At 44.3% G+C, this 24,954-nt stretch overlaps 1 protein-coding gene across 2 annotated transcripts in view; it reads right to left on the bottom strand.

Annotated features, from left to right (window-relative positions):
- LOC126457307 (mitochondrial carrier protein Rim2) overlaps window positions 1–24,954 on the bottom strand; it is a 180,011-nt gene that overhangs the window by 99,214 nt on the left and 55,843 nt on the right. For both annotated transcript variants that reach the window (XM_050093490.1, XM_050093491.1), the window contains one exon: window positions 12,126–12,304. In XM_050093490.1, the coding sequence (XP_049949447.1) occupies window positions 12,126–12,304 (179 nt within the window). The remainder of the gene's footprint in view (window positions 1–12,125; window positions 12,305–24,954) is intronic.

The following is a 24,954-nucleotide window of genomic DNA, read 5'->3' as shown; positions in this document are numbered from 1 at the left end:
GCATAAGCTCTTACGGCATTACTTTTAATGAACACGTCGATATTTCGATTTCATCGACAATCAGGCCATACTAAAAGATGGGGCGGGGGGGGGGGGGGGGGGAGGACACAGCTTTGCCTTCTTTACTAGTCAGTGTACGGAAACGACTTCATTTTCACTGAAGATCGTAAAAGTTTTTCCAAGAACTGATAATAGATTACTTCGTATCAACTGGCCGACAGCTATTTCTGTAACTTACATTAAAAACTATAAAATTTTCTTACTAGAGATGTAATACGTTTAGTTTGGACCATATTTATAACGAAATGAGAATGGAATTCAGGTATTACAGTAGAGGTTCGAAGCTGAAATACAGTTTCCAATAACTCGTCAAACGTACGCTTGTATTTGGTGACATTACACTGCTGAGTTTCCCCTAGAAAGAATCGCACTGGGTGTTTGTGGCTTTGAATTCAAAACTTCCAGACAGCAATGAGGCCGCAGCGGACATTGTCTACTGCCGTAAAGATCGTGTAGTGATCGCATGTTCGTGTTTCTTGCCACTATGAAATGAACCAACTGCCACGAATCCGTATTTATCTCGAGTCGGGCCTCCGCATTTCACCCGGGTCCTCTGTTTTGTACTCGTGAGCTTGCAACACTCCTACACAACTCAGTACGAATTAATAATTGCCGGAAATACGTTACCAAGACTTTTTGTTGTCTCCAAGAAGTCAGTGAATCTGATGTTCGAGTCCCGTAAGACGTAAACCAATTAATGAAACGGCAGCATGCGCAACAGCCACAAAATCTGGAAATCTCACAGAAGAGATTTATCATCAGATCTTGCACAAAAAGTTCTGTGACCTTGCGTTAAGATGGACCCGTTTCTGGATATTATCATAGATTCGTGGAATACATGAACCATGGACCTTGCCGTTGGTGGGGAGGCTTGCGTGCCTCAACGATACAGATAGCCTTACCGCAGGTGCAACCACAACGGAGGGGTATCTGTTGAGAGGCCAGACAAACGCGTGGTTCCTGAAGAGGGGCAGCAGCCTTTTCAGTAGTTGCAGGGGCAACAGTCTGGATGATTGACTGATCTGGCCTTGTAATACTAACCAAAACGGCCTTGCTGTGCTGGTACTGCGAACAGCTGAAAGTTTTTTTTTTTTTTTTTTTTGGTAGGGTTTAAGGGCGCTCAACTGCTGAGGTCATTAGCGCCCAGTCACTGGTGTTAGAGCAAATGGAATCTGCTAAAACTCAAGGGGATGGGGGAACACCGGAAGTACCTGACAAAGATGCAGATAAAATAAGTAAAAAGGTTAAATGTCTTTGGACAAGCCAGTTAAAGTTATAAAACGCAGAATACGAGCAGCTGCTCGAGCGTCATCAGCTAAAACATCCGGTAAAGTAGATGGCAGGGACAGGATAACACGAAATTGATTAAAACGGGGACACGACAATAAAACATGGCGCACTGTTAATGCCTGACCACAAGGGCACTGGGGGGCTGGATCACCGGAGAGCAGGTAGCGGTGGCTAAACCGGCAATTCCCAATCCGCAACCTGGTCAGAAGGACCTCTTCGCGCCGAGATGGTCGGGAGGATGTTGTCCAAGCAGTTGGAAGCGGTTTTACTGCCCGGAGCTTGTTTCCTTGGAGGGATGACCAAGCATCCCACCACAACGACACAAGCCTCTTACATACATCCCCACAAACGTCAGATGACGGGACACAATGGGAGGCTGGCCGAGGCAGGAGGACTGCAGCCTTGGCTGCAGCATCCGCAGCCTCATTCCCAGGCACTCCTACATGTCCGGGAACCCACAGAAAGCTGACAGAACCACCATTATTAGCGAAAGAATGTAGGGACTGATGTATCCGTTGAATCAAGGGATGGACCGGATAGGGAGCTCCAAGGCTCTGAAGAGCACTGAGCGAGTCAGAGCAGAGTACATACGATGAATGGCGGTGGCGGCGGGCATACTGAACGGCCTGATGGAGAGCAAAAAGCTCGGCCGTAAAGCTGGAACATTGGTCGAGGAGCCGGTATTTAAAGGTGGCGGCCCCGACGACAAAGGCACAGCCGACACCATCGTCAGTTTTGGAGCCATCGGTGTAAATAAAGGTGTGACCGGCAAATCGAGCACGAATTTCGACAAACCGTGAGCAATACACTGCAGCCGGAGTACCCTCCTTCGGGAGGGAGCTGAGGTCGAGATAAATAGGAACCGGAGCCTGGAGCCAAGGTGGTGTCGGGCTCTCACCCTCTCTGAAGGTGGTAGGGAGGGCAAAATCCAATTGTCGAAGCAGGCGACGGAAGCGGACTCCGGGTGGCAGCAGGGCAGACACATACAACCCGTACTGTCGGTCGAGAGAATCGGCGAAGGAGGACTCGTAAGAGGGGTGGTCGGGCATAGACAACAACCGGCAGGCATACCGACACAGCAGTACGTCGCGCCGGTAAGTCAATGGTAACTCGGCAGCTTCAGCATAAAGACTCTCCACAGGACTAGTGTAGAAGGCTCCGGTCGCAAGACGTATCCCCCGATGGTGGATGGAGTTGAGCCGGCGTAAGAGGGACGGTCGAGCGGACGAGTAGACGAAGCTCCCATAATCCAGCATCGATCGGACTATGGACCGATACAAGCGAAGCAGGACAGTGCGATCCGCTCCCCAAGATGAACCGCTAAGAACTCTTAGGACATTAAGGGATCGTGTACAACGGGCCGCCAAATAAGAGACATGTGGAGACCAACACAGTTTCCTGTCCAACGTGAGCCCTAGAAACTTAGTTGTGTCCACGAATGGGAGAACAACGGGACCGAGATGTAAGGATGGCGGAAGGAACGCTTTATATCGCCAAAAGTTGATACAAACTGTCTTCTCTTCAGAGAACCGGAAGCCATTTGCCACGCTCCATGAGTAGAGGCTGTCTAGACAACGCTGAAGGCAGCGCTCCAGGAGGCATGTTCTCTGGGCACTGCAGTAGATCGCGAAGTCATCGACAAAGAGAGAGCCTGAGACATTAGGTGGAATGCAATCCATAATTGGATTGATCGCTATGGCAAAAAGGGCTACGCTCAAGACGGAGCCCTGAGGCACTCCGTTCTCCTGGAGGAAGACGTCGGACAATACGGAACCCACACGTACCCTAAACTTTCGATCCGTTATAAAGGAATCAATAAAAAGGGGCAGGCGACCGCGTAGGCTCCACCTGTGCATAGTGCGGAGGATACCTCCTCTCCAACAGGTATCATAAGCCTTCTCCAAGTCGAAGAACACGGCTACCGTTTGGCGCCTTCGCAAAAAGTTGTTCATGATGAATATCGACAGGGTCACAAGGTGGTCAACAGCGGAGCGGCGGCGACGAAAGCCGCATTGGACATTAGTAAGTAGTCGTCGAAATTCAAGAATCCACACTAACCGAGCATTAACCATGCGCTCCATCACCTTACAGAGACAGCTTGTAAGGGAAATGGGGCGGTAACTAGAAGGAAGGTGTCTATCCTTCCCAGGTTTGGGTATAGGAACAACAACGGCGTCACGCCAACGCATGGGGACTTGACCTTCGGTCCAGACGCGATTGTAGGTACGAAGCAGGAAGCTTTTGCCCGCCGGAGAAAGGTGTGCCAGCATCTGGACGTGAATGGCATCTGGCCCCGGAGCAGAGGACCGGGACAGTGCAAGCGCACGTTCGAGTTCCCGCATAGTAAAGGGGGCATTATAAGTTTCCAGATTCAGCGAGTGGAAGGAAGGTCGCCGAGCCTCTTCTGCCTCTTTCCTGGGAAGGAAGGCAGGATGGTAATGGGAGGAGCTTGAAACCTCCGCGAAAAAGCGGCCAAAGGCGTTGGAGACATCCACAGGATCAACAAGGACCTCATTACCTGAGGTCAGGCCAGGTACCGAGGAGTGGGCCTTAATGCCCGACAGCCGGCGCAGGCTACCCCAAACGACAGAAGAGGGAGTGAAACTGTTAAAGGAGCTGGTGAAAGAGGCCCAACAAGCTTTTTTGCTGTCTTTGATGACTACGGCATTGCGCTCGGAGTCGTTTGTATTCTATACAATTCGCCAACGTAGGATGGCGGCGAAAGGTGCGTAAAGCACGTCGTCGAGCACGGATAGCGTCCCTACAAGCCTCGTTCCACCAGGGGACGGAAACGCGACGTGAAGAAGAAGTAGTACGAGGAATGGAACGTTCGGCAGAACAGCTGAAAGCAAGGGGAAACTACAGCCGTAATTTTTCCCGAGAGCATCCAGCTTTACTGTATGATTAAATGATGATGGCGTCCTCTTGGGTAAAATATTCCGGAGGTAAAATAGTCCCCCATTCGGATCTCCGGGCGGGGACTACTCAAGAGGACATCGTTATCAGGAGAAAGAAAACTGGCGTTCTACGGATCGGAGCGTGGAATATCAGATCCCTTAATCGGGCAGGTAGGTTAGACAATTTAAAAAGGGAAATGGATAGGTTAAAGTTAGATATAGTGGGAATTAGTGAAGTTCGGTGGCAGGAGGAACAAGACTTTTGGTCAGGTGAATACAGGGTTATAAATACAAAATCAAATAGGGGTAATGCAGGAGTAGGTTTAATAATGAATAAGAAAATAGGAGTGCGCGTTAGCTACTACAAACAGCATAGTGAACGCATTATTGTGGCCAAGATAGACACAAAGCCCATGCCTACTACAGTAGTACAAGTTTATATGCCAACTAGCACTGCAGATGATGAAGAAATAGATGAAATGTATGACGAGATAAAAGAAATTATTCAGGTAGTGAAGGGAGACGAAAATTTAATAGTCATGGGTGACTGGAATTCGTCAGTAGGAAAAGGGAGAGAAGGAAACGTAGTAGGTGAATATGGATTGGGGGTACGAAATGAAAGAGGAAGCCGTCTGGTAGAATTTTGCACAGAACATAACTTAATCATAGCTAACACTTGGTTCAAGAATCATAAAAGAAGGTTACATACATGGAAGGATCCTGGAGATACTAAAAGTTATCAGATAGGTTTATATAATGGTAAGACAGAGATTTAGGAACCAGGTTTCAAATTGTAAGACATTTCCAGGGGCAGATGTGGACTCTGACCACAATCTATTGGTTATGAACTGTAGATTAAAATGGAAGAAACTGCAAAAAGGTGGGAATTTAAGGAGATGGGACCTGGATAAACTGACTAAACCAGAGGTTGTACAGAGTTTCAGGGAGAGCATAAGGGAACAATTGACAGGAATAGGGGAAAGAAATACAGTACGAGAAGAATGGGTAGCTTTGAGGGATGAAGTAGTGAAGGCAGCAGAGGATCAAGTAGGTAAAAAGACGAGGGCTAGTAGAAATCCTTGGGTAACAGAAGATGTTGAATTTAATTGATGAAAGGAGAAAATATAAAAATGCAGTAAATGAAGCAGGCAAAAAGGAATACAAACGTCTCAAAAATGAGATCGACAGGAAGTGCAAAATGGCTAAGCAGGGATGGCTAGAGGACAAATCTAAGGATGTAGAGGCTTATCTCACTAGGGGTAAGATAGATACTGCCTACAGGAAAATTAAGGAGACCTTTGGACAAAAGAGAGCCACTTGTATGAATATCAAGAGCTCAGATGGAAACCCAGTTCTAAGCAAAGAATGTTCAAGCATAAAGGTGGAAGGAGTATATAGAGGGTCGATGCAAGGGCGATGTACTTGACGACAATGTTATGGAAATGGAAGAGGATGTAGATGAAGATGAAATGGGAGATACGATATTGCGTGAAAAGTTTGACAGAGCACTGAAAGACCTGAGTCGAAACAAGGCCCCGGGAGTAGACAACATTCCATTAGAACTATTGACGGCCTTGGGAAAGGCAGTCCTGACAAAACTCTACCATCTGGCGAGTAAAGATGTACGAGACAGGCGAAATACCCTCAGACTTCAAGAAGAATATAATAATTCCAATCCCAGAGAAAGCAGGTGTTGACAGATGTGAAAATTACCGAACAATCAGTTTAATAAGTCACAGCTGCAAAATACTAACGCGAATTCTTTACAGACGAATGGAATAAACCTGTAGAAGCCGACCTCGGGGAAGATCAGTTTGGATTCCGCAGAAATTTTGGAACACGTGAGGCAATACTGACCCTACGACTTATCTTAGAAGCTAGATTAAGGAAAGGCAAACCTACGTTTCTAGCATTTGTAGACTTAGAGAAAGCTTTTGACAATGTTGACTGGAATACTCTCTTTCAAATTCTGAAGGTGGCAGGGGTAAAATACAGGGAGCGAAAGGCTATTTACAATTTGTACAGAAACCAGATAAGTTATGAGTCGAGGGGCATGAAAGGGAAGCAGTGGTTGGGAAAGGAGTGAGACAGGATTGTAGCCTATCGCTGATGTTATTGAATCTGTATATTGAGCAAGCAGTAAAGGAAACAAAAGAAAAATTCGGAGTAGGTATTAAAATCCATGGAGAAGGAATAAAAACTTTGAGGTTCGCCGATGACATGGTAATACTGTCAGAGACAGAAAAGGACTTGGAAGAGCAGTTGAACGGAATGGACAGTGTCTTGAAAGGAGGATATAAGATGAACATCAACAAAAGCAAAACGAGGATAATGGAATGTAGTCAAATTAAATCGGGTGATGCTGAGGGAATTAGATTAGGAAATGAGACACTTAAAGTAGTAAGAGTTTTGCTATTTGGGGAGCAAAATAACTGATGATGGTCGAAGTAGAGAGGATATGAAATGTAGACTGGCAATGGCAAGGAAAGCGTTTCTGAAGAAGAGAAATTTGTTAACATCGAATATAGATTGAAGTGTCAGGAAGTCTTTTCTGAAAGTATTTGTATGGAGTGTAGCCATGTATGGAAGTGAAACATGGACGATAAATAGTTTGGACAAGAAGATAATAGAAGCTTTCGAAATGTGGTGCCACAGAAGAATGCTGAAGATTAGGTGGGTAGATCACGTAACTAATGAGGAGGTATTTAATAGGATTGGGGAGAAGTTTGTGGCACAACTTGACAAGAAGAAGGGACCGGTTGGTAGGACATGTTCTGAGGCATCAAGGGATCACAAATTTAGCATTGGAGGGCAGCGTGGACGGTAAAAATCGTAGACGGAGACCAAGAGATGGATACACTAAGCAGATTCAGAAGGATGTAGGTTGCAGTAGGTACTGGGAGATGAAGGAGCTTGCACAGGATAGAGTAGCATGGACAGCTGCATCAAACCAGTCTCAGGACTGAAGACCACAACAACAACAACAACATGAAAGTTTATACAATGTCCTGGTTGTCGACGAAATGTAAGCCGTTCTGTCGACCCTACGCGCGTATAATTTTACTCACTGGTGAATAATTACATTTCCCCATTACAAAATTGCTGTATTTTCATCGCACAGCAAAGAGAAATCACAAATAGAAGTGTCGCAGTTAATAAAATACACGTATGTATCCGTAATCAATCAATGGCTTGCTCAAGCACCCGAAGAAGTTCTTTGATGTGTTTGGTTTGCCGAGAAATTATTGCTAGATCGATAGGTGTTTAGCAACGTTAACGAGGTTGCTGTTCCTTATGATATTCTCTCTAGACAATCTGACTGACGTGCGCGCGTTGCTGGTGGTGCTTCGAATGTTTGTACTTCGAACGTTTTGTTAGATATCACCCTGGGGAATACACTGGTTGTCTTCAAGTGTGAAAGTAAAACTTAAAATATTGGAATCTATACTTTTCATCTCCAATTACCGTTAACTATGTAGGACTATAAAGGATTTATCAACGTAAAATATATTTTAATAATATTTGAAGTGGTTATTTTGCGCACACTGTATGTCTCGATGTCGGTCACATACTTCCTCGACAACGAAAGAAAAATGCTATGTAATACAGGGTGTCCAACTCAAACCTCCCTGATATCAAAGACCTAGGAAAATTAAAACAATACAACACAATGAAAATGCACCACATTGTAGAGTATCTCAAAGAATTTATTTATCATCAATACACCTTTACATATGAACCATTTGTAGCACAAAGAATATCGATTCTATATTCAACTTCTTGCCAGTTCTTTGTAACATCTCTGTTATTGTTGCAAGTCTTGTATCTGAGGGTACACAAACTGCTCCGACATATCCAGATACACTGACCCCTTCACTGTACGGCAAAGAAGAACGACCCAACAAGCCTGTCGTGCATTCGCCCGCACCAGACGTTTAGTTCAGGGCTATCACGAACATATTCAATGACAACGTGCGGATTTTGCGAACACCACATCCGAACATTATGCCTATTAACCCTTTCTGATAGATGAAAAGTTGCCTCATCTGAGAATAAACATCTTTCTAGAAAGATGGCATACATAATACGCTACAGCATATCCGCAGCAAATTAGTGTCCAGTGGTTTGTCTTTCGGCGTCAGATGTTGCAGAATTAGCACTTTGTAAGCACACATACGAGGACGCTGGTGAGCTACACGATGCAATGTTGATTGAGGTACGTCAAGTTGCAAGTGCTTGACGAATTGACTTACGTGGGCCTCTTAGAAACGTTTGTCTGATGTCCTCCACTGTCTCCTCTGAATGTACGTGATGTGCACCGCCATAATGTTTCAGAACACTTCCTGTTTCCAAAAACTTCCTATACCATTTCTTAATTAGTTTCACATCAGGCGTATCACATTCATACACAAGACAATTTCTTTGCACATTAATCGCCGATTTTCTTTCTGCAAACCACACTACTGCTTGCGCGCGCTACTGTGGAGTCGCCATTTTCACTTCATGCGACCATGCTGCACTCTGGCGACGATACTTTGCACTTCTGACACATGAATATAAATTCTTTGGGATGCTCTCCAATGCGGTGCATTTTTCACTGTGGTATCTACTGTGGTTTTTCTCTCCTGGGTCCTTGAAATCAGGGATGTTTTAGTGCGACACCCTGTATTAGTGTTGAACATGCAGCGCGAGAACTCTGTACTGTGGTCTTAGCCACGGGACTACCGCTAGGTGGAAGGCCGTCGTCGTCGTCGTCGTCGTCTTCAGTCCTGAGACTGGTTTGATGCAGCTCTCCATGCTACTCTATCCTGTGCAAGCTTTTTCATCTCCCAGTACTTACTGCAACCTACATCCTTCTGAATCTGCTTAGTGTATTCATCTCTTGGTCTCACTCTACGATTTTTACCCTCCACGCTGCCAGCGCGAATTAATGTAGTAGCGCCAGAACTTTGACTCATTTTCTCGGAATCTATTGAGTGTTGACATCTCAGATAAAAATATGTGTCCCTTTATTTTCGTTTTTTCACAAAGCGAAATTTCAACACAACGTTTCAATCGGCTTTGCTGGAATCGCAAATTCGTCGTTTCACATGACTATCACAGACGACGTCCCGTGAAAACGCGGTGCAATGCGCTCTGCACGAGAGGAAATTCGGTAAGGCGTACTGCCTAGATTATTCAAATAGCGAGGTACAGCGTCACCCGATGTTAATGTGAGACAACAGCCTGATGAATAAACGCTTCAGTCATGAATGAACAGTTCAGTCACCTACGACCATGAATGAGAACGGTCGTTTCACGTGTCTTCCGTGTCGCTCAACTGTATTTCAGCGTGCCCAACGAGATTTCCCAAGGACAGCCATGCGCCAGCAGCAGTCTCAGCATGTCAGTAGGCGATGCACTAGAGACTGAACTGTAAACATTCGCCCACTTAACCACACTTACTACGAGACTGCTTCCCAACTTCTCGATTTAATTTTCAGAGCAGCTGACATAGTGCGTTAACTCGAAACCGTTGCACCAAGTTTGAGCCGCGTAATACTCATTTAACCTCTTGTTCCTCGATTATAACCCACCAAAGAGCGTATCTCGTTCACAAATCTATGCAGATTCTAACAGTTCTCTTACTTCGATTTTCTACTGGCGCACTGGAACAGTGACCTTGCTGTGTGTTAAATGCTTCTCTTGTCTGCGAATTATTTCAACTGAAAGAATTGCATTTTTGAGGTCTCAAAAATCGGCTGATTGTACAGTTCCTATCGTACATTCTCGTCACTGAACACAGTCTCGCCATTATAGCGATATACAGCAGTCTGATACTTCTGTGTGTGTAGATTAACATTCAGAACAGTGCGTATATCAACTAATGAGAGAAAGGGTCGTTTCCCCATCAGATACAGGGCGTACCAACCTGGTATAAAAAATCCAAAATTCTTTTGAGAAAGTAACAATGTAACATGTGAAGTTGAACTGTCTCTTTTAGTGAGCAAACGATGAAACGTGACTTAGCGCTAATGCTTTTACATTCCCCTCACTGACAGTGTAATTGGATGTGTACATGCTAAGTAACATAATTAACTGTGCAAGAGACAATACTTCGAATGACTTGACACATTGATTTGGCGACTACAATTTTTTTTAGAAAAATCATTTTCAGATCAGATCACTCCTTCCATTAAAAGAGTTTTATGTCTTAAGTGACCAAGACCAATGGTATACTAAGCCCAGGTCTGTATTTGAGACGTTCAGTGAACAGACCCACAACTGTATTAGTTCAAGGACTGATATGAGCTTAAGATGCTTTGCTAACAACCACAACTGACAATTATCAAATGTTTGTATTGTGATCCTGAAGGTTGACAGTAACTCTGCTAAAATAAGGTGTCCTCATAGGTTCTCGTAGACAATATTTTTTTACAGAATACTCTGTAGAACTGTCACTTCAATTTTACAATATTTGTACTCGCTTTTAATCCTTAATTATTTCCTTAGTTGTGTGGGTTATATGTATCTTTCGATACCGGGTGTCAAAATTAAGTACTTAATCTCTGAGAGCGTATTGTCATTTAAAAAGGAGAGAAATACTGAAAAACATTATGTATTAATTAGATAGTAGGAGCCATACATAACTTGCATATGTCAACTTCCCCTCAGTCATTGTTTCTGCGTGTATCTTTTCAGTAAATTCTATCAAAACTGACTGTTTTGCGATAATCCTAGATCTGCCTAGCGATTCAACATTCGCGCGCTTATTTCGCTATACTTGCTGTAATCATGGGTACGATGGTGACAGTTGGCAAATCAATGCTATTTCATCAATATCGACTACTGTCAGTATTAACCTACTCACAGCAACATATACCGCTCCATGTTGTCTGCTTCAACGTTCGCAGCTGTCTCATTGAAATGGTCTACTTCCTGTCTTCAGTTTTTAAGGGATTCCACTCAGTCAACCACTGTTCGCTCCCTCTTCGCCGACATTTGAACCATGTTCCTGTAAATTTGAAGAGTCGCGTACTTTTTCTTCAGAAACAGGTCAAACAACTCGCAGCTCTAAGCGGTGTCGTACGTATGTTACTGACGTGAGGGGGCAGGGGTAAGCGGGGAGGGGAGAAGAGCTCCACTGCTACACCATTGGGTACAGAAAAGAGTGAAAGACCGATCTAACCCGAAGGTGTGAGCAGAAAACAACTACCAACATACACGCTTTTACACGCTAGGTGTAACATACAGTAGTACGCTTTGAGCACACGTTCCCTTCTTCAGTGAACCCGAACTCCATTGACAAATTTGGACGCTGTACAGAGTTATCTCCTGGATGTTTCGGTATAAGGAAGGCGTGGTCTCCGGTCGCTCGCTACAGGTAATTTGCACTTCGTTTGATTTCCTACCAAACCAATCTTTGTACCCGTAGTGCACTGAAAATATCTACAGAACAGAGCACACGTCGACAGTGTCTTGTTCCATTCATTTTATGTTCCCGCTGTTGTTGACGGCGACGTCTACTTTACTCATCGCCTTCGGGCTTACACTGAGCTGTTGCCGCAGCGACGGAAACTATATTACAGTAATTTTGGATTACTCTGTTTCGTGTTGTACGTTTCAGTGATCGTATATATAATGGAATTTCAGGGTTTATTGCGTAGGAATTTTCATAGAAACAAAGATAATTGGGCTAAAAAACTGAATAAATAATTATATTTAAACCATGAGGAGCTATCAGTGATCACGGGCACTTTACGTAAAAATTCCCAGATAAAATCTCTGAACATCGCTCGAAATGTTGTCGTGGAGTTCGGGTTCACGCTGTGTTTCGGATTTGGACAGACTGAGCAATACATTTATCACTCTTTTTGGCGACTTCAGCCGAGTACTGACCTGCGCAGAAGGCGGAGCACACGTGGACGATGGCGCTGTCGGGCGCCAGCACCTGGTTGAAGAAGCTCTTGGCGTGCTGGTAGGAGCAGAAGTAGATGGCCCGCGACGGCATCACGCCCACCAGGTTGGGGCCCAGGCCCTTGAACAGCGCCCGGGGGCCCTCGTTCTCCACGATGTGCCTGCCAACACAGAGTGCATACTACTCCTGCAGGCCGCCAAATGCTCGCGCCATGCTTACAGATGACATAGTTCATCTCTTACATTACGTGAGCTTTAAAATAATCATCAAATTCAAATCGACTCTTAGAAGCTGCAAGGTCCCTTGATAACAGCATTTCGAGACTAATATAGAAACAACAATACGTTTCCAGTGTGCAGTCTTCCACTACCATCGTTTACAGTGCAAAGTACAGGGTGTATCAGAAAGAATTATAGGATTAGGCATGTCTATATTTCCGAAACTAATAAACATATACAATGAATTTTGTTTCTTGATGAACGGAAATCGAAGAAACTTTTTTCGCATCGATGCGTGTTCAATATGCTCTCTTGTGATGCACGGCATATGTCTATGTGGTATTCAAATTGTTCCCACACAGTAGCGAGCATGTCTTGAGTTACAGCTTCCACAGCTGCTATTATGCAATCTACATTCATTGTTATTGGTAACGGAGGCACATAACAGTCTTTTATAAACCCTCACAAGAAACAATCATATACAGTCAGGTCCAGTGAGCTTTGAGGCCAGTAATGTAAGGTTGAATCATATGGACCATTGCCACCGACCCAACGACCAGTAATCCTTTGACTTAAAAATTCCCGCAGTTCCAGATGAAAGTGTGGCGGTTCCCCGTCCTGTTGGTAAATGAAATCGTTCGAATCAGTCTCCAAATGTGGGAAAAGGAAGTTCTCAAGCATACCGAGATATGTGCTTCCTGTAACAGTGTTCTCGGCAAAAAAGAAAAATAGGCTATACATCTTTTCCCGTGAAAGAGCAAAAAACACATTAAATTTGAAGAGTCCCTGTCATGTTGTAGAACTTCATGTGGTTTTTCGGACCCCATCTTCTCACATAAAGAGGGTTCACCTTTCCTCGTCACTGAACAAAATGGTTCAAATGGCTCTGAGCACTATGGGACTTAACTTCTGAGGTCATCTGTCCCCTAAAACTTATAGAACTACTTAAACCTAACTAACCTAAGGGCATCACACACGTCCATTCCCGTGGCAGGATTCGAACCTGCGACGTAGCGGTCGCGCGGATCCAGACTGTAGCGCCTAGAACCGCTCGGCCACTCCGGCCGGCGTCACTGAACACTAAGCGTGGAAGAAAACTGCCAGCCTTCATGTTGCTAAGAACGAAATTACAGAACTCTACACGTTGATGTTTGTCACCTTCACGAAGAGCTTGCAGTAGCTGAATTTTGTATGGTTTCATGTGCAAACGTCGACGCAACACGCGCAAGATGGGCATCGACGGCATGTTGAGCTGTCGAGACTGCTTGGCGAACAGATTTCTACGGACTCCTTCTGAAACCATGGCGGATGCGTTCGACTTCTATATCAGACACTCGGGGATGGCCGGCGATTTGCCTATTACACACACAACCCGTTTCTCGGAATTGTTCATACCACCGCCTAATGCTCTGTGCTGTGAGAGGAGCCACACCATAACTAGTGCGAAAGTCACGCAGAACAGTTATTACTGATCCGCATGCGCAAAACGTCGATCACAATACGCTTTCTGTTGTCCTGACACCATTTTTACTAGAACTGAAGTGGCGCACACTACTGCTACCTAGCGGGAACCATGTAAAACTCTAGAGTTTGCTATTTCCAACAGTACTTTGTTCACGCACATATCTCAAACATAATAATTATATTTTTTTAACCGGATGATTCTTTTTGATGCTGTACAACAGAAAAAACAGTGTGAGTATCCCTGAGACGACAAACATGATGCCAGAATCGCAAGGAGGCAACTTTATTCATTGCGAAGAGGCAATTTCACTGATAACACGCAGTATCTGGCACAGGACATTACGATAGATGACACGGTTTGTCTTTAACACGGACCATTGGTGGAAGTACAAAGACCAAGTCCGCGATCTCTCAGTCTATGGAACTAATCCGATCCGTTGTGGAACGTCTGCGCTCATGTGACTCTGCTGCTTAACGCGGAAATGTGTTAGCGCACCATAATGAAGCAGCCGCGTGACCCCTCCTAAGACCAAAAGCATAAATTCACTTATTTTGCCTTTACAGGCCTTATATGAAAACGTGTGTGATACAGCCGAAGTCTGCGATCGGGTAATACGACAAAACTTTGTTAAAACACTTCTGGAGACGAATGGTTTCCCGTGGACTCAAAAGTTCTCAGTGGGTGACGAAGTAGAAAAGAGCTATGCGAAGTCGGCATTCCCGGCGAGATACGGAAGTAATTCTCCGATATTAGCTACATACTAGAATACTTTCTCCACACTTACGGTCGTGATTGGAAAACTGGTGTATTTGTTGCTACGAACTTAGCAGTTCACGAATCATCTTTAGTCTAGCGTCTTGAAAAAAAGGGTAGGAAAATTAATTGAAACCTAATCACTAGAGGATTCTCTACATTTACTTCGTCATCAACATGTGTCATTTGCATTACCAAAAACAGATAGTGTTAGTCCTACTTTCTATTGCTAGATATCCTATGGATACGATCGCGTGGATGAGTTGAACTGGCGTTATTGCCAGAAGTTACGGTTCCCATGTCACTGAAGTTCACTGTCTGGCACGTAACGAATTTTGGGTGGGTTGCCATTGGGTTAATCAGTGGAAATTGGTACTACGTTCATTTTGGATTTGTTAACAATTTTGTAAGCATTTCTGTAACGTCACCTACGTCCAGTTTTCTTGACAAGTTGTTCAAACATACATGGGAATTTGTTTTAACGATGCATCTGACAGCAATAACGAATTATTTTCTGCAAGCACGGAAACAGAGCTTGGAATTCAACTACGATAATTTCTGATTGCTATTAATGTTCGCCGTCTCGAGGTACTTCAGAAGAGGTATTTCAGTAATAATTTCTATAAAATTCTACCGCTTATTTGGTCCTCATAGCAGGCATTAAGTCTGTAGTTTGTCACATATACCATCCATCCGGAAAGTTCGGAGAGTTATTTCATTCGCGGCGTATAAAGTGACATCAATGCAGTAACTACGATGGTAGCTTGTACTCTTTAACAGTAAACAAAGGATGTGCATTCGACCAGTGATTTGTGAGCAAGCAAAATTAAGTAGTGAACGTGCGACCGTAGGGTGTCAACGTCGTTATTCCACAAATCGCAACGGAGCAACATCTCTAAATCAAAGTTTTAGATACATTCTCATTAACATGGATTGCTTTAGAAATATCTCCAATGTGTACCAACGGCGATTTCTGGTTTCTTAACGTGTTAGGAGTACAGTTTTTATAGCATACCACCTTCGTATATCTTTTGTTAAATTTCGCCTTCTTTGCTCGTTTCAGTATACTGCAGATTTAAAATTTGTTTTTTTGTCGGAATATGTTAAGCCTATGCGTTTTCTTATCAGGGTACGACTTAAGTTAATACTCTGAATTGTCCCTATCCCCCTAGGAAAAAAAAGGGGGTTGTGTACCATTTACAGCGCTGAGGTGGCTGTATGGGCACGTTGGGAAAGCAATAAATTACAAAAACTAAAAACACGTAATTAAAATGTTCAAGCCCTTCTCCAAAATGTTTTGAAAAACAAGTAAGTGTGTGCGAGGTTCGGACCCCACACCTTGACTCCCGAACAAAAACTACGCATGGACGGCTGTCGTGAATTTAAACACCAACAATTATTTCCTGGATAAATTCACCACTGGTGAAGACACTTGGTATTATCAATATGCACCTATCACAAAACGACATAGTGCAGAAATTCATATCAAGGGTCAAACGCTTTGACGACATAACAACCATTGGAGCCAATTAGTCGTGCGGGTTGAACAACTTCCCGCTGAAAGACTTTCATGACAGTTTCACCTGGTTGTATTAACGTTCTGTGGTGCGAGACTATGAAGAACACCTGGAGCATTAAAAAAGCCGTTTCAAGTTTGGTGTTTTTTTTTTTATTAATCCAGTCTTCAGTGTGATGCGGGTGTGATGCGGGTGTGATGCGATCAGTTACCGTGAAGAATTTTATTGGAATGGACTCAGACGGTGAAACCTTGCTCTCGCAAAAATGATTCGACGAACGACGCACGTGTATAAACTGTAAGATATATTTGTACTTCGAAATTTCAAGACCTGACATATTTCGATCATATTTAGGATAGGCGGCCACTTTTGCCATGTTCCAAAGTGTTATCTATACGACGAAAGACTCATCCGCGACTCAAACACGAGGGAGCAGGAAAATTTACCTTTTCCTTGGCCTTCAGCATCTTTTACAGCGTAGCTGCTGAAGGTCGCTGGGCGGATCAAGTTCCGCAACAGTTGCAATATGCTACGAGATGCAGAAACTCCCACATAAGCAGTTTTATTAATAAATGACGTTAGAACCTGCTGGTTGGTTGCGCACTGCCTGCAGGTCCCCGCGAAGACTACCAGTGACAAGGTCCCAAGAGGCGGATTATCTACGGTCGAGGGACTTCCGGTGGCCGACATCTGGCAACGCTACAGTGCTCTGACGCAAATGGGGCCGGAGCGTGCCATGTGAAACTCAACAACACACTGATACAGGAAAAAAGATTCCAAATTCCGCCTTCTGATGTTTTCTAAAGCTTCAGGATCACCTATTAGCGTTAATACTTTAACCTCATTTTTCAATCGTGAGGCACGAACGGTCAATAATACACCACACTGCAGAATACATCTCTCTCTTAACAACGTCATCTACAAACTGTGATATTAGATCATTACTTCCAGCCTATACTATTCAGTATGTGTACACTGTAATTCTCTGTCAAACGGATTATGTACTTAACGGAACTCGCAGAATCAGGTACTTCAGAGCAGATCTGTACCTGAAGCTCATGTTTTCGTAATTTATTTGTTCATATGGGTGCGAGGAAAGGAAAACTACAGGATGAGATCCCCACCTGCTGCAAAGTGTTTTCTGTTTCCACGTTGAATGTTTGACTCCGCTGAGAAATTTCATGACAAATTAACCTGATTTATTTTGGAAATAACGTTTAGGCTGTGGCTGAGCCATTCTTCGTGATACCCTATCTGCAATGAAGGCTATTCAAGCACGACTTGCAAGAGATTCTTTGTAGCTTGGTATGGGACAGACGAATTGGTAATATTAAAGTTGTGAAGGCGCACTTCCTACTTTGTATTACGTACTATACGACTACGCACCACTACTAGTAACATACGTCAGGCCGGCCGGAGTGGCCGTGCGGTTCTAGGCGCTACAGTCTGGAACCGAGTGACCGCTACGGTCGCAGGTTCGAATCCTGCCTCGGGCATGGATGTGTGTGATGTCCTTAGGTTAGCCAGGTTTAATTAGTTCTAAGTTCTAGGCGACTGATGACCTCAGAAGTTAAGTCGCATAGTGGTCAGAGCCATTTGAACATACGTCAATGAGTTTCTTTTCTGTTCCGAGTAGAAACATGATGGCATGAATCTAAAGCAAGGTCTACGACAAAGAAACTCAAGTTCAAAAATGGTTCAAATGGCTCTAAGCACTATGGGACTTAACATCTGAGGTTATCAGTCCCCTAGACTGGGAACTACTTGAACCTAACTAACCTAAGGACACCACACACATCCATATCCGAGGCAGGATTCGAACCTGCTACTGTAGCAGCAGCGCGGTTCCGGACTGAAGCGCCTAGAACCGCTCGGCCACAGGGCCGGTTGAAACTGAAGTGTTCCGACCTCAATTATGCACAGGAAACACTTCCTCAAAGTCGAAGTGGATGAGTTTTTTTCTACTGGCATTCAAGATGAACAGATAATCCGCCGCTGAGAAACTACAAGCAAATCGATTGTCAAGTGGTCCTACTTTGTATACCCATACATTAACATTCTGTTAGAAACACACACGCATACTGAAGACGATGCAACATCTTCGGCCGTAGCCTGCCAGGATGTTAACGGCATATGTCGACATTGTCCTCTCATCCGTGAAGTTAGTACAGCCGAGAGGAGTTCAGTATTTAGCAACTGAAACTCTAGATTATCTACAATGTTTACACCAACGAAGGAAACTTTCTAGGTCATCCTAGTAAAAGCTGGTTGCAATACTCATTACACATAACTAACAGTAAATGTTTACACACCGTGATACATACGGACATAAAAAATTAAAAACAAACACGGCACACAGTGCCAACAGTGTTAAAGGCACGTGATCGGGAGCTTTCGCCCGTTAACAGGAGCAACGGTTGTAAACAGCGTTCGTGCTAACCAGCCTGTCAACAAATAACAGTTCTCAGCAGACATGCATCCGACAGACAGCAAGGACGGCGTTTGCAGCTGGCAGCCGAAACGAACAGGCTGTTCCTGTCAAGTACAGGCCCCACAGACTGTGCAATCAGGTCTGTCAAATCCAGTATCTCTAGCGAGCTTCGAATTTTATGCTGGATGGATGGATGGATATGGTGTTATGGGCGCTCAACAGTGTAGTCTTTAGCGCCCGGAATTTTATGCTAACTGTAACATCCGCAACCCTATATTCACGCTGGTGAGCATATTGATATAGCTAAATGTTCATCCTTTCGTAAAAGTACGTCGTAAACTGTGGATGAATAATGACAGTGTTAATGGCGTGGCGGCAAACGAAAACACGCAATTTGTCCACCGTATTATAATTTAGTAATAGTGGTGTGTGTGTGTGTGTGTGTGTGTGTGTGTGTGTGTGTGTGTGTGTGTGTGTATACACGTACGTACTTCGGTGTCGAGGATGAAGTTTACCCTCGACCTGAGCTACAACAATTTTTAAAAAGAGCTGGGAGCATTTGCTGTGCAGTAATCTACGCTGTTTCGTACATTAATTACAAATTTGTCCCCATAATAAGGCGCACACATTCAGTATGGTGGAATCAGTGCTTACTGAATCTTACATAAATATTTTATTCGTGACTTTGGAAAATAGAGAATTTCATTTGCTGGATGATAAGCATAAGCTTAATGTTCACCAATATCCAGGTCATTAGAGATGGTGGACCACCGCAGTTGGACAAGAAATTGATATTTCGGTGTAAATTTTTGCAAAAGAAGTTAAAAGACCACATACACTGACTCGTTCTGTATCAGTATCACGTCAGCTGACAAGCAGTAGTATGACAACCATTTGTTTTACTTCTTCCTTTTAGTTACTGTAGATTACTGGACTGGTTTCAATTTAGATCTTTGTGAACCTATTGTGTTTCTGTATAAAAGTGCCCAGCGTACCTTAAGCAAGAAAGCAACAAATTCGCATACCGCAACATTTGAATGATTACTGCTAGCTTTTCGCGTTAATTGTTCTCCAACGAAATCCTGGCTATGCGAGGTACGTAGATGCTTTAACCATGTTATTTCCCACCATTCGTATAGCTTATTACTACAAAAGCTTGAAAAATTGGTTCCTGTGGGATCCCAAGGACAGCAAAGAGGGACGAAACGTAGAAAGGCTATGCCACCACGGGGTTCACGGATATACACTTTATTGCCTAAGATAATTAGTGAAATACAATACTTTCTCCATAGCAATGTTCCATTAGCCAGTCACTCCAAAAGAATGCTGACAAAAAAGCACCAAAGCGAGGACGTATTGTGCAAAGATACTGCATGCATGACGAGTAACACATGCTGCAACCGTTTTGTGAGCAGAAACATCTGCCAAGCGACGAATTCGATTCAAAAGCTGAAGAGGGGGGGGGGGGGGGGGAGGCTGCTGTCATTGTGAGAACGTGTACGTACAATGAAATCTCGCAAACGACGACACCCGTGGCTAGAGATAACGCAGGTGAGAGTCTGCCGTGTAATCAAAATTTTGCGCCTCTAACACTGATCCCATCTAAGCAGTAACACGTAAGTAGAACTAAGGGCAAAAGTATCGTAAAGTAACGCCTATGTCGGATATCATTCATCATTCGCTATTCGTGACAACACCTGTCCACATTTCCATTTAATAAACGATTCCTGATCTTCACACGATTCTGATCACACAATCTACCCAAGGCCAATAGCCCAGCCAACGAGGACCAGTCGATTTGGAGAAAAATCCTGTACCCGCAAATTTTTGCACAGTAGTAGGAGAGTCTGTCCTGAATGAAACAAAGTCCTGACCGGTGTGGTGTCAGCATTGGAGGGGCAGAGGGAGGGTGGAGGTGTAGGGACCGGCGTTTAACCGTAACTTCTCGTTTTCTGGAACAACAATCCGCGGGTTCTAGCGAAAAAGTTCCCCCCCATACTACACTGAATTTTCTATAAACAGGTCGATATTCATTTTTTTATCGAAGACTAAGTTTCCGCGTTGAACGAGTTTGAAAAATTGCAAGTCACACGCATGTCCAGGGGATGTTTATTTTCCACAAAAATCGTTAATACAGGGTGTTTATAAATCAGGGTTTTAACGCTTTATACTATTTATACTACACTTACAGCTATAAATGATATGCCAAATGAAAGAGCAACTCAAACAGTTTTACCAAGAACCCTATAAATGTTCAATGTGAGCACCATTTGTCACAAGGCACACATCAAGTCTATAGCAGACTTCTTCCCATACGTTGATAAGTGTGTCTTCAGTGATTGTAGCAACAGCTGCTTCAGTCCGGTTGCTTAATTCAGGGAGGTCTGCTGGTAGCGGAGGCACGTACACAGGATCCTTGATGAAGCCCTAAAGAAAAAAATCGCATGGTGTCAGGTCGGGTGAACGTGGAGGCCATGCAAAGGAAGCCCTGTCATTGGGCCCCTTGCGGCCTATCCAGCGCTTGGGTACAGTGAAGTTCAACCAATCGCGTACTTCGCTACGCCAGTGAGGTGGCGCACCATCTTGCTGGAAAAGTTCTCTGGCTCATCTTCTTCCAACTGAGGGAAGAGCCATTGCTCTAGTGTATCAAGGTAAGAATGGCCAGTTACACTAGGTTCACAAAAAAGAAAGGCTATAGATTGTGAGTGCCGTGTGACAAATGATGCTCACATGGAACATTTATAAGATTCTCGGTAAAACTGTGAGTTGCTCTTTCATTTGACATATCATTTATAACTATAAGTTTAATGTAATAAATATTATAAAGCGTTAAAACCCCGATATTCATTTATAAACACCCTGTACTATATGGAATTCAGGTATGAATTAGTAATAACACTAACGCAAGGAATGCATATGGGCGGAATTTACGTAAATGTCTGCTCACTGTTCTACACTGCTAGAGAGGAAATTTATTCTTAGTTATCCTGTGCGGCATCTGTAGTGTTCTTCCGGTAAAGGTAACTTCCCCACGATAAGCGCTGCTCCATTTTCAGTTTACAGACAGACTATACCTCCCGCATTCCTTGCCCATTTCTCTTATGTGAATAGACAAAACTTCACTGAGCATGTGTTTATGCAGGGGAATTATTTTCAATTTATTAAGTGCGCATATTTGCGGTTGATGAAAGCTATTACGTAAAAAAGCTAACCAGCTGGAGCTGTCACCTGTATCACACTGTAAACCATGTCTGAAGTACAATATTCTATCAATACGTACTCTACGATGTCGACTTCATTGGCTTCAACATCACTGTCCGGAATACTTTCCACAGGATGAGGGGTATCCAATACGTCGCCTCAACCTCAGCTCTCCAAACATCTGAAGAGACCCATAGAGTTAAAATTTAACTCTCCACAACAGGTCACTTAGCTGCTGCGGAAGTTTCTGTACTTCAAAATAAGCAATATATTACAGCAAATGGTTCAAATGGCTCTGAGCACTATGCGACTTAACTTCTGAGGCCATCAGTCGCCTAGAACTTAGAACTAATTAAACCTAACTAACCTAAGGACACACACACATCCATGCCCGAGGCAGGATTCGAACCTGCGACCGTAGCGGTCGCTCGGTTCCAGACTGTATCGCCTAGAACCGCACGGCCACTCATGCCGGCTCATTCCATCTGGCACATTCATATCCACCTTGGACGATATACTGTGAATGCGTAAGTACGTGGCTCTGAGTGCAGCACACACTACAGATGCCAACAATTATTAAATGGAAAAGATTTATGCAGTCTACTAGTGCCACAATTAACGGCGAGGTATATGCAGTAGCTTTCTGGTCATTCATTAACTCACTATCAGGTGACTACAAAACAATTACACAGCTTTACAACACAATGAAAACAAAAGACAGCACTCAGGTGACATTTACCAATCCAATCCCTTTGCCAACACTACATAGGTCACTGACGACATTACACTTACAAACTGAACACTTCTCGGCAATTGTTTACCGTTCAATTGTACGTGCGGAACTGGTTAACATCCCAGCCCCGGGAATTTTATGAGACAGCCATTCACCGCCTTTTGTCGCAGTGGGACAAGTGTCTCAACAACCAGGGTCATTACTTCTAACATACAGGTATGGTTTCTGTAATTATGCCTCCGGCTCCTTTCTTTTTGAACGCCCCTTATACAGTCCGTAAAGGCTATGCATCTATGGCCTTAGTCAGCGAAAAGTTTAGACGGCGTTGTAATTTGCGAAGTAATTCAAAGAAAGATATTTAGCAGTCACCACGACCAATCGGCTTTGTCAGCATTGCACAGAGAAATAAACGGATCTTTAAAACAATTTTTCAGTATGACATGTTTATAAAATTAATTTTTGTTGTAGTTACTATGCAAACGCTGAACAGCGTGGCTATGTAGTATACACAAGTCATTACACACCACCTTTCCCGCGCAAAACAACTAAACTGATTCACCGCTAACAACAAAAACTCGTTATCGCGGTTAGTAGCTTGGTCCCTGGGTGGGCGACGAATATGGAGTTTGGTGGATGAGCTTGTAACGCGCCTGGTGCGACCTTCGGCCGTGCAGGTGTATCGCTGCTAACCGCGTTTCGCAACTGCCTGATGAATGAGCAAATTGGCTCAGCGAACCGGCGTCGTCCGGATGAACGAGGTGCGCTAACATGCTGTCCGCTGCAAAGTGAAGCTAATAACTGATAGGCGACACTATCTGCAGGAAGCATTCGCACTTTGTTCATACTTGCTTGGTGCTAATAAGAGGACGATCAGTTGCTGCATCGCCTGATGTACCAATCTGTATGACGTGCTCAACGCTTGCGACGAATCCAATAACCGTTATTACTGTACGCGGTACCACTATTTAACTAACGTGATATTACGCAACTGACGCCTTCAACAGACAAGTTTTCACAATCAAATTACTACAAATGACAGTGGAAGAAGTCTGCTTTTACCTTTTGAGGAACTGCCCGAAGTTAGTCACTTTTTTTCCAAATACGAGAAAGGTGGAGATCGCGAAAACATAATTCAATATCGATCTAGAGACCCAGTAAGTGTGTGTTACAAATTTTATAGGTTATTTTATTTAGTCCTTGAGCTCATTCGCCGCGGGAGTACCTCAACATCACGCGGACAGTTCATAGAGGCACGTGCCACGTGTGGAACGGCACCGTCTGGTTGTAAAATGTCACCAAGTTACTGTTGTGTCAGAGGCAATACATGTGGTCGCAGGACGTCTATCACTGTGCCGTCAGCGTTCCCTCAATCAGTATGTCAAGTTATACCCCATGGCTCCCCGCACCGTGACACCCAGGGTTAACACAGCTTTTCTTTCGTCTTCAAAATCTTGGAAGAATGGGACGTCTCCCAGGGTCCACGCCATATTTGTCGACGATAAGCCAACTGGAGGAGCGCGGAACCATACTTAACACAATGAAACGCCATTCTTCCCGGTCATGGCACCGCTCCGAATGCAGCCGTTTGTGTTGAGTAAAGGGCAGCTTTTCGATGGAACGGGAATTCCCTACCCCAGCTACTGCTCGACCCTGACCAACCGTGTGGGATGAGAGAATACTGCAGGGAGTCCATTACTTATTCTCGGATGGCTGGATATGAAGAGGTTACCGTGTGCTCGGTGCACAATACGGCGAGCCCACGTCGTGGAGGTCAGACGTGGTCGACAAGTAGCTGCCCTGACGTTCCCACGCAGTCCAACATCGGGCCACTCACATTGGAAGGCCATGCAAATCTGGATATTGCACGATTCGACCAGCCGGCCAAATCCAAAACCACAATGAGGCCTCTTTCAGACTACCACGTGCCGGTAACTCTGTCTCACGTGAATACGCGGCGTCTTCGTGTCCTTCACAGTAATCACGCAATGTCTGACGCTGTTCCCGTCCCCTTATACACCTAGTATTAAGCTTACAGTATACCGCGTTAAATGGCCGCGACCGTAAACAAACGAACTTCATACTGCTCACGGGGAGTCGAGCGGCGCGGGGAATAAGCCCCGCCTTCCTCTCGAAGGGTTGACATCCTACCTACACCTGCGTTCTGTGCTTCCACGAAAACAGAGCTGACGCAACTGTCATAGTGACCGCTGACTCCTTTTATTGTGGCGAGAGTCGCATTCGACTCCATTTATGCACCATTCTTAGTCTCTTCACTCATTTCAAAACACGAAAAAGAAAGGCAGTTCACAACATAACGCTAATTGCAGTACACAAGGCAGTTTGAGGAAGTGGCTACGGCTCAATTGTTTGCTGCGTTTGGCAGTGGTTAGAGAGCCTGTATAGGGAGAGAGTGGCCAACCGGACGATACGGCGGCCATTTTTCTGCCAAACTGCGGGCGGCACTTTTGAATGGCCAGTAGTGGAGTACGCAC

This window comes from Schistocerca serialis, chromosome 2 (assembly GCF_023864345.2).
Source record: "Schistocerca serialis cubense isolate TAMUIC-IGC-003099 chromosome 2, iqSchSeri2.2, whole genome shotgun sequence".
NCBI classification, from domain to species: Eukaryota; Metazoa; Arthropoda; class Insecta; order Orthoptera; family Acrididae; genus Schistocerca; species Schistocerca serialis.
Note: the sequence above shows the minus strand (reverse complement) of the source record. Positions and strands in the feature narration are given on the sequence as shown.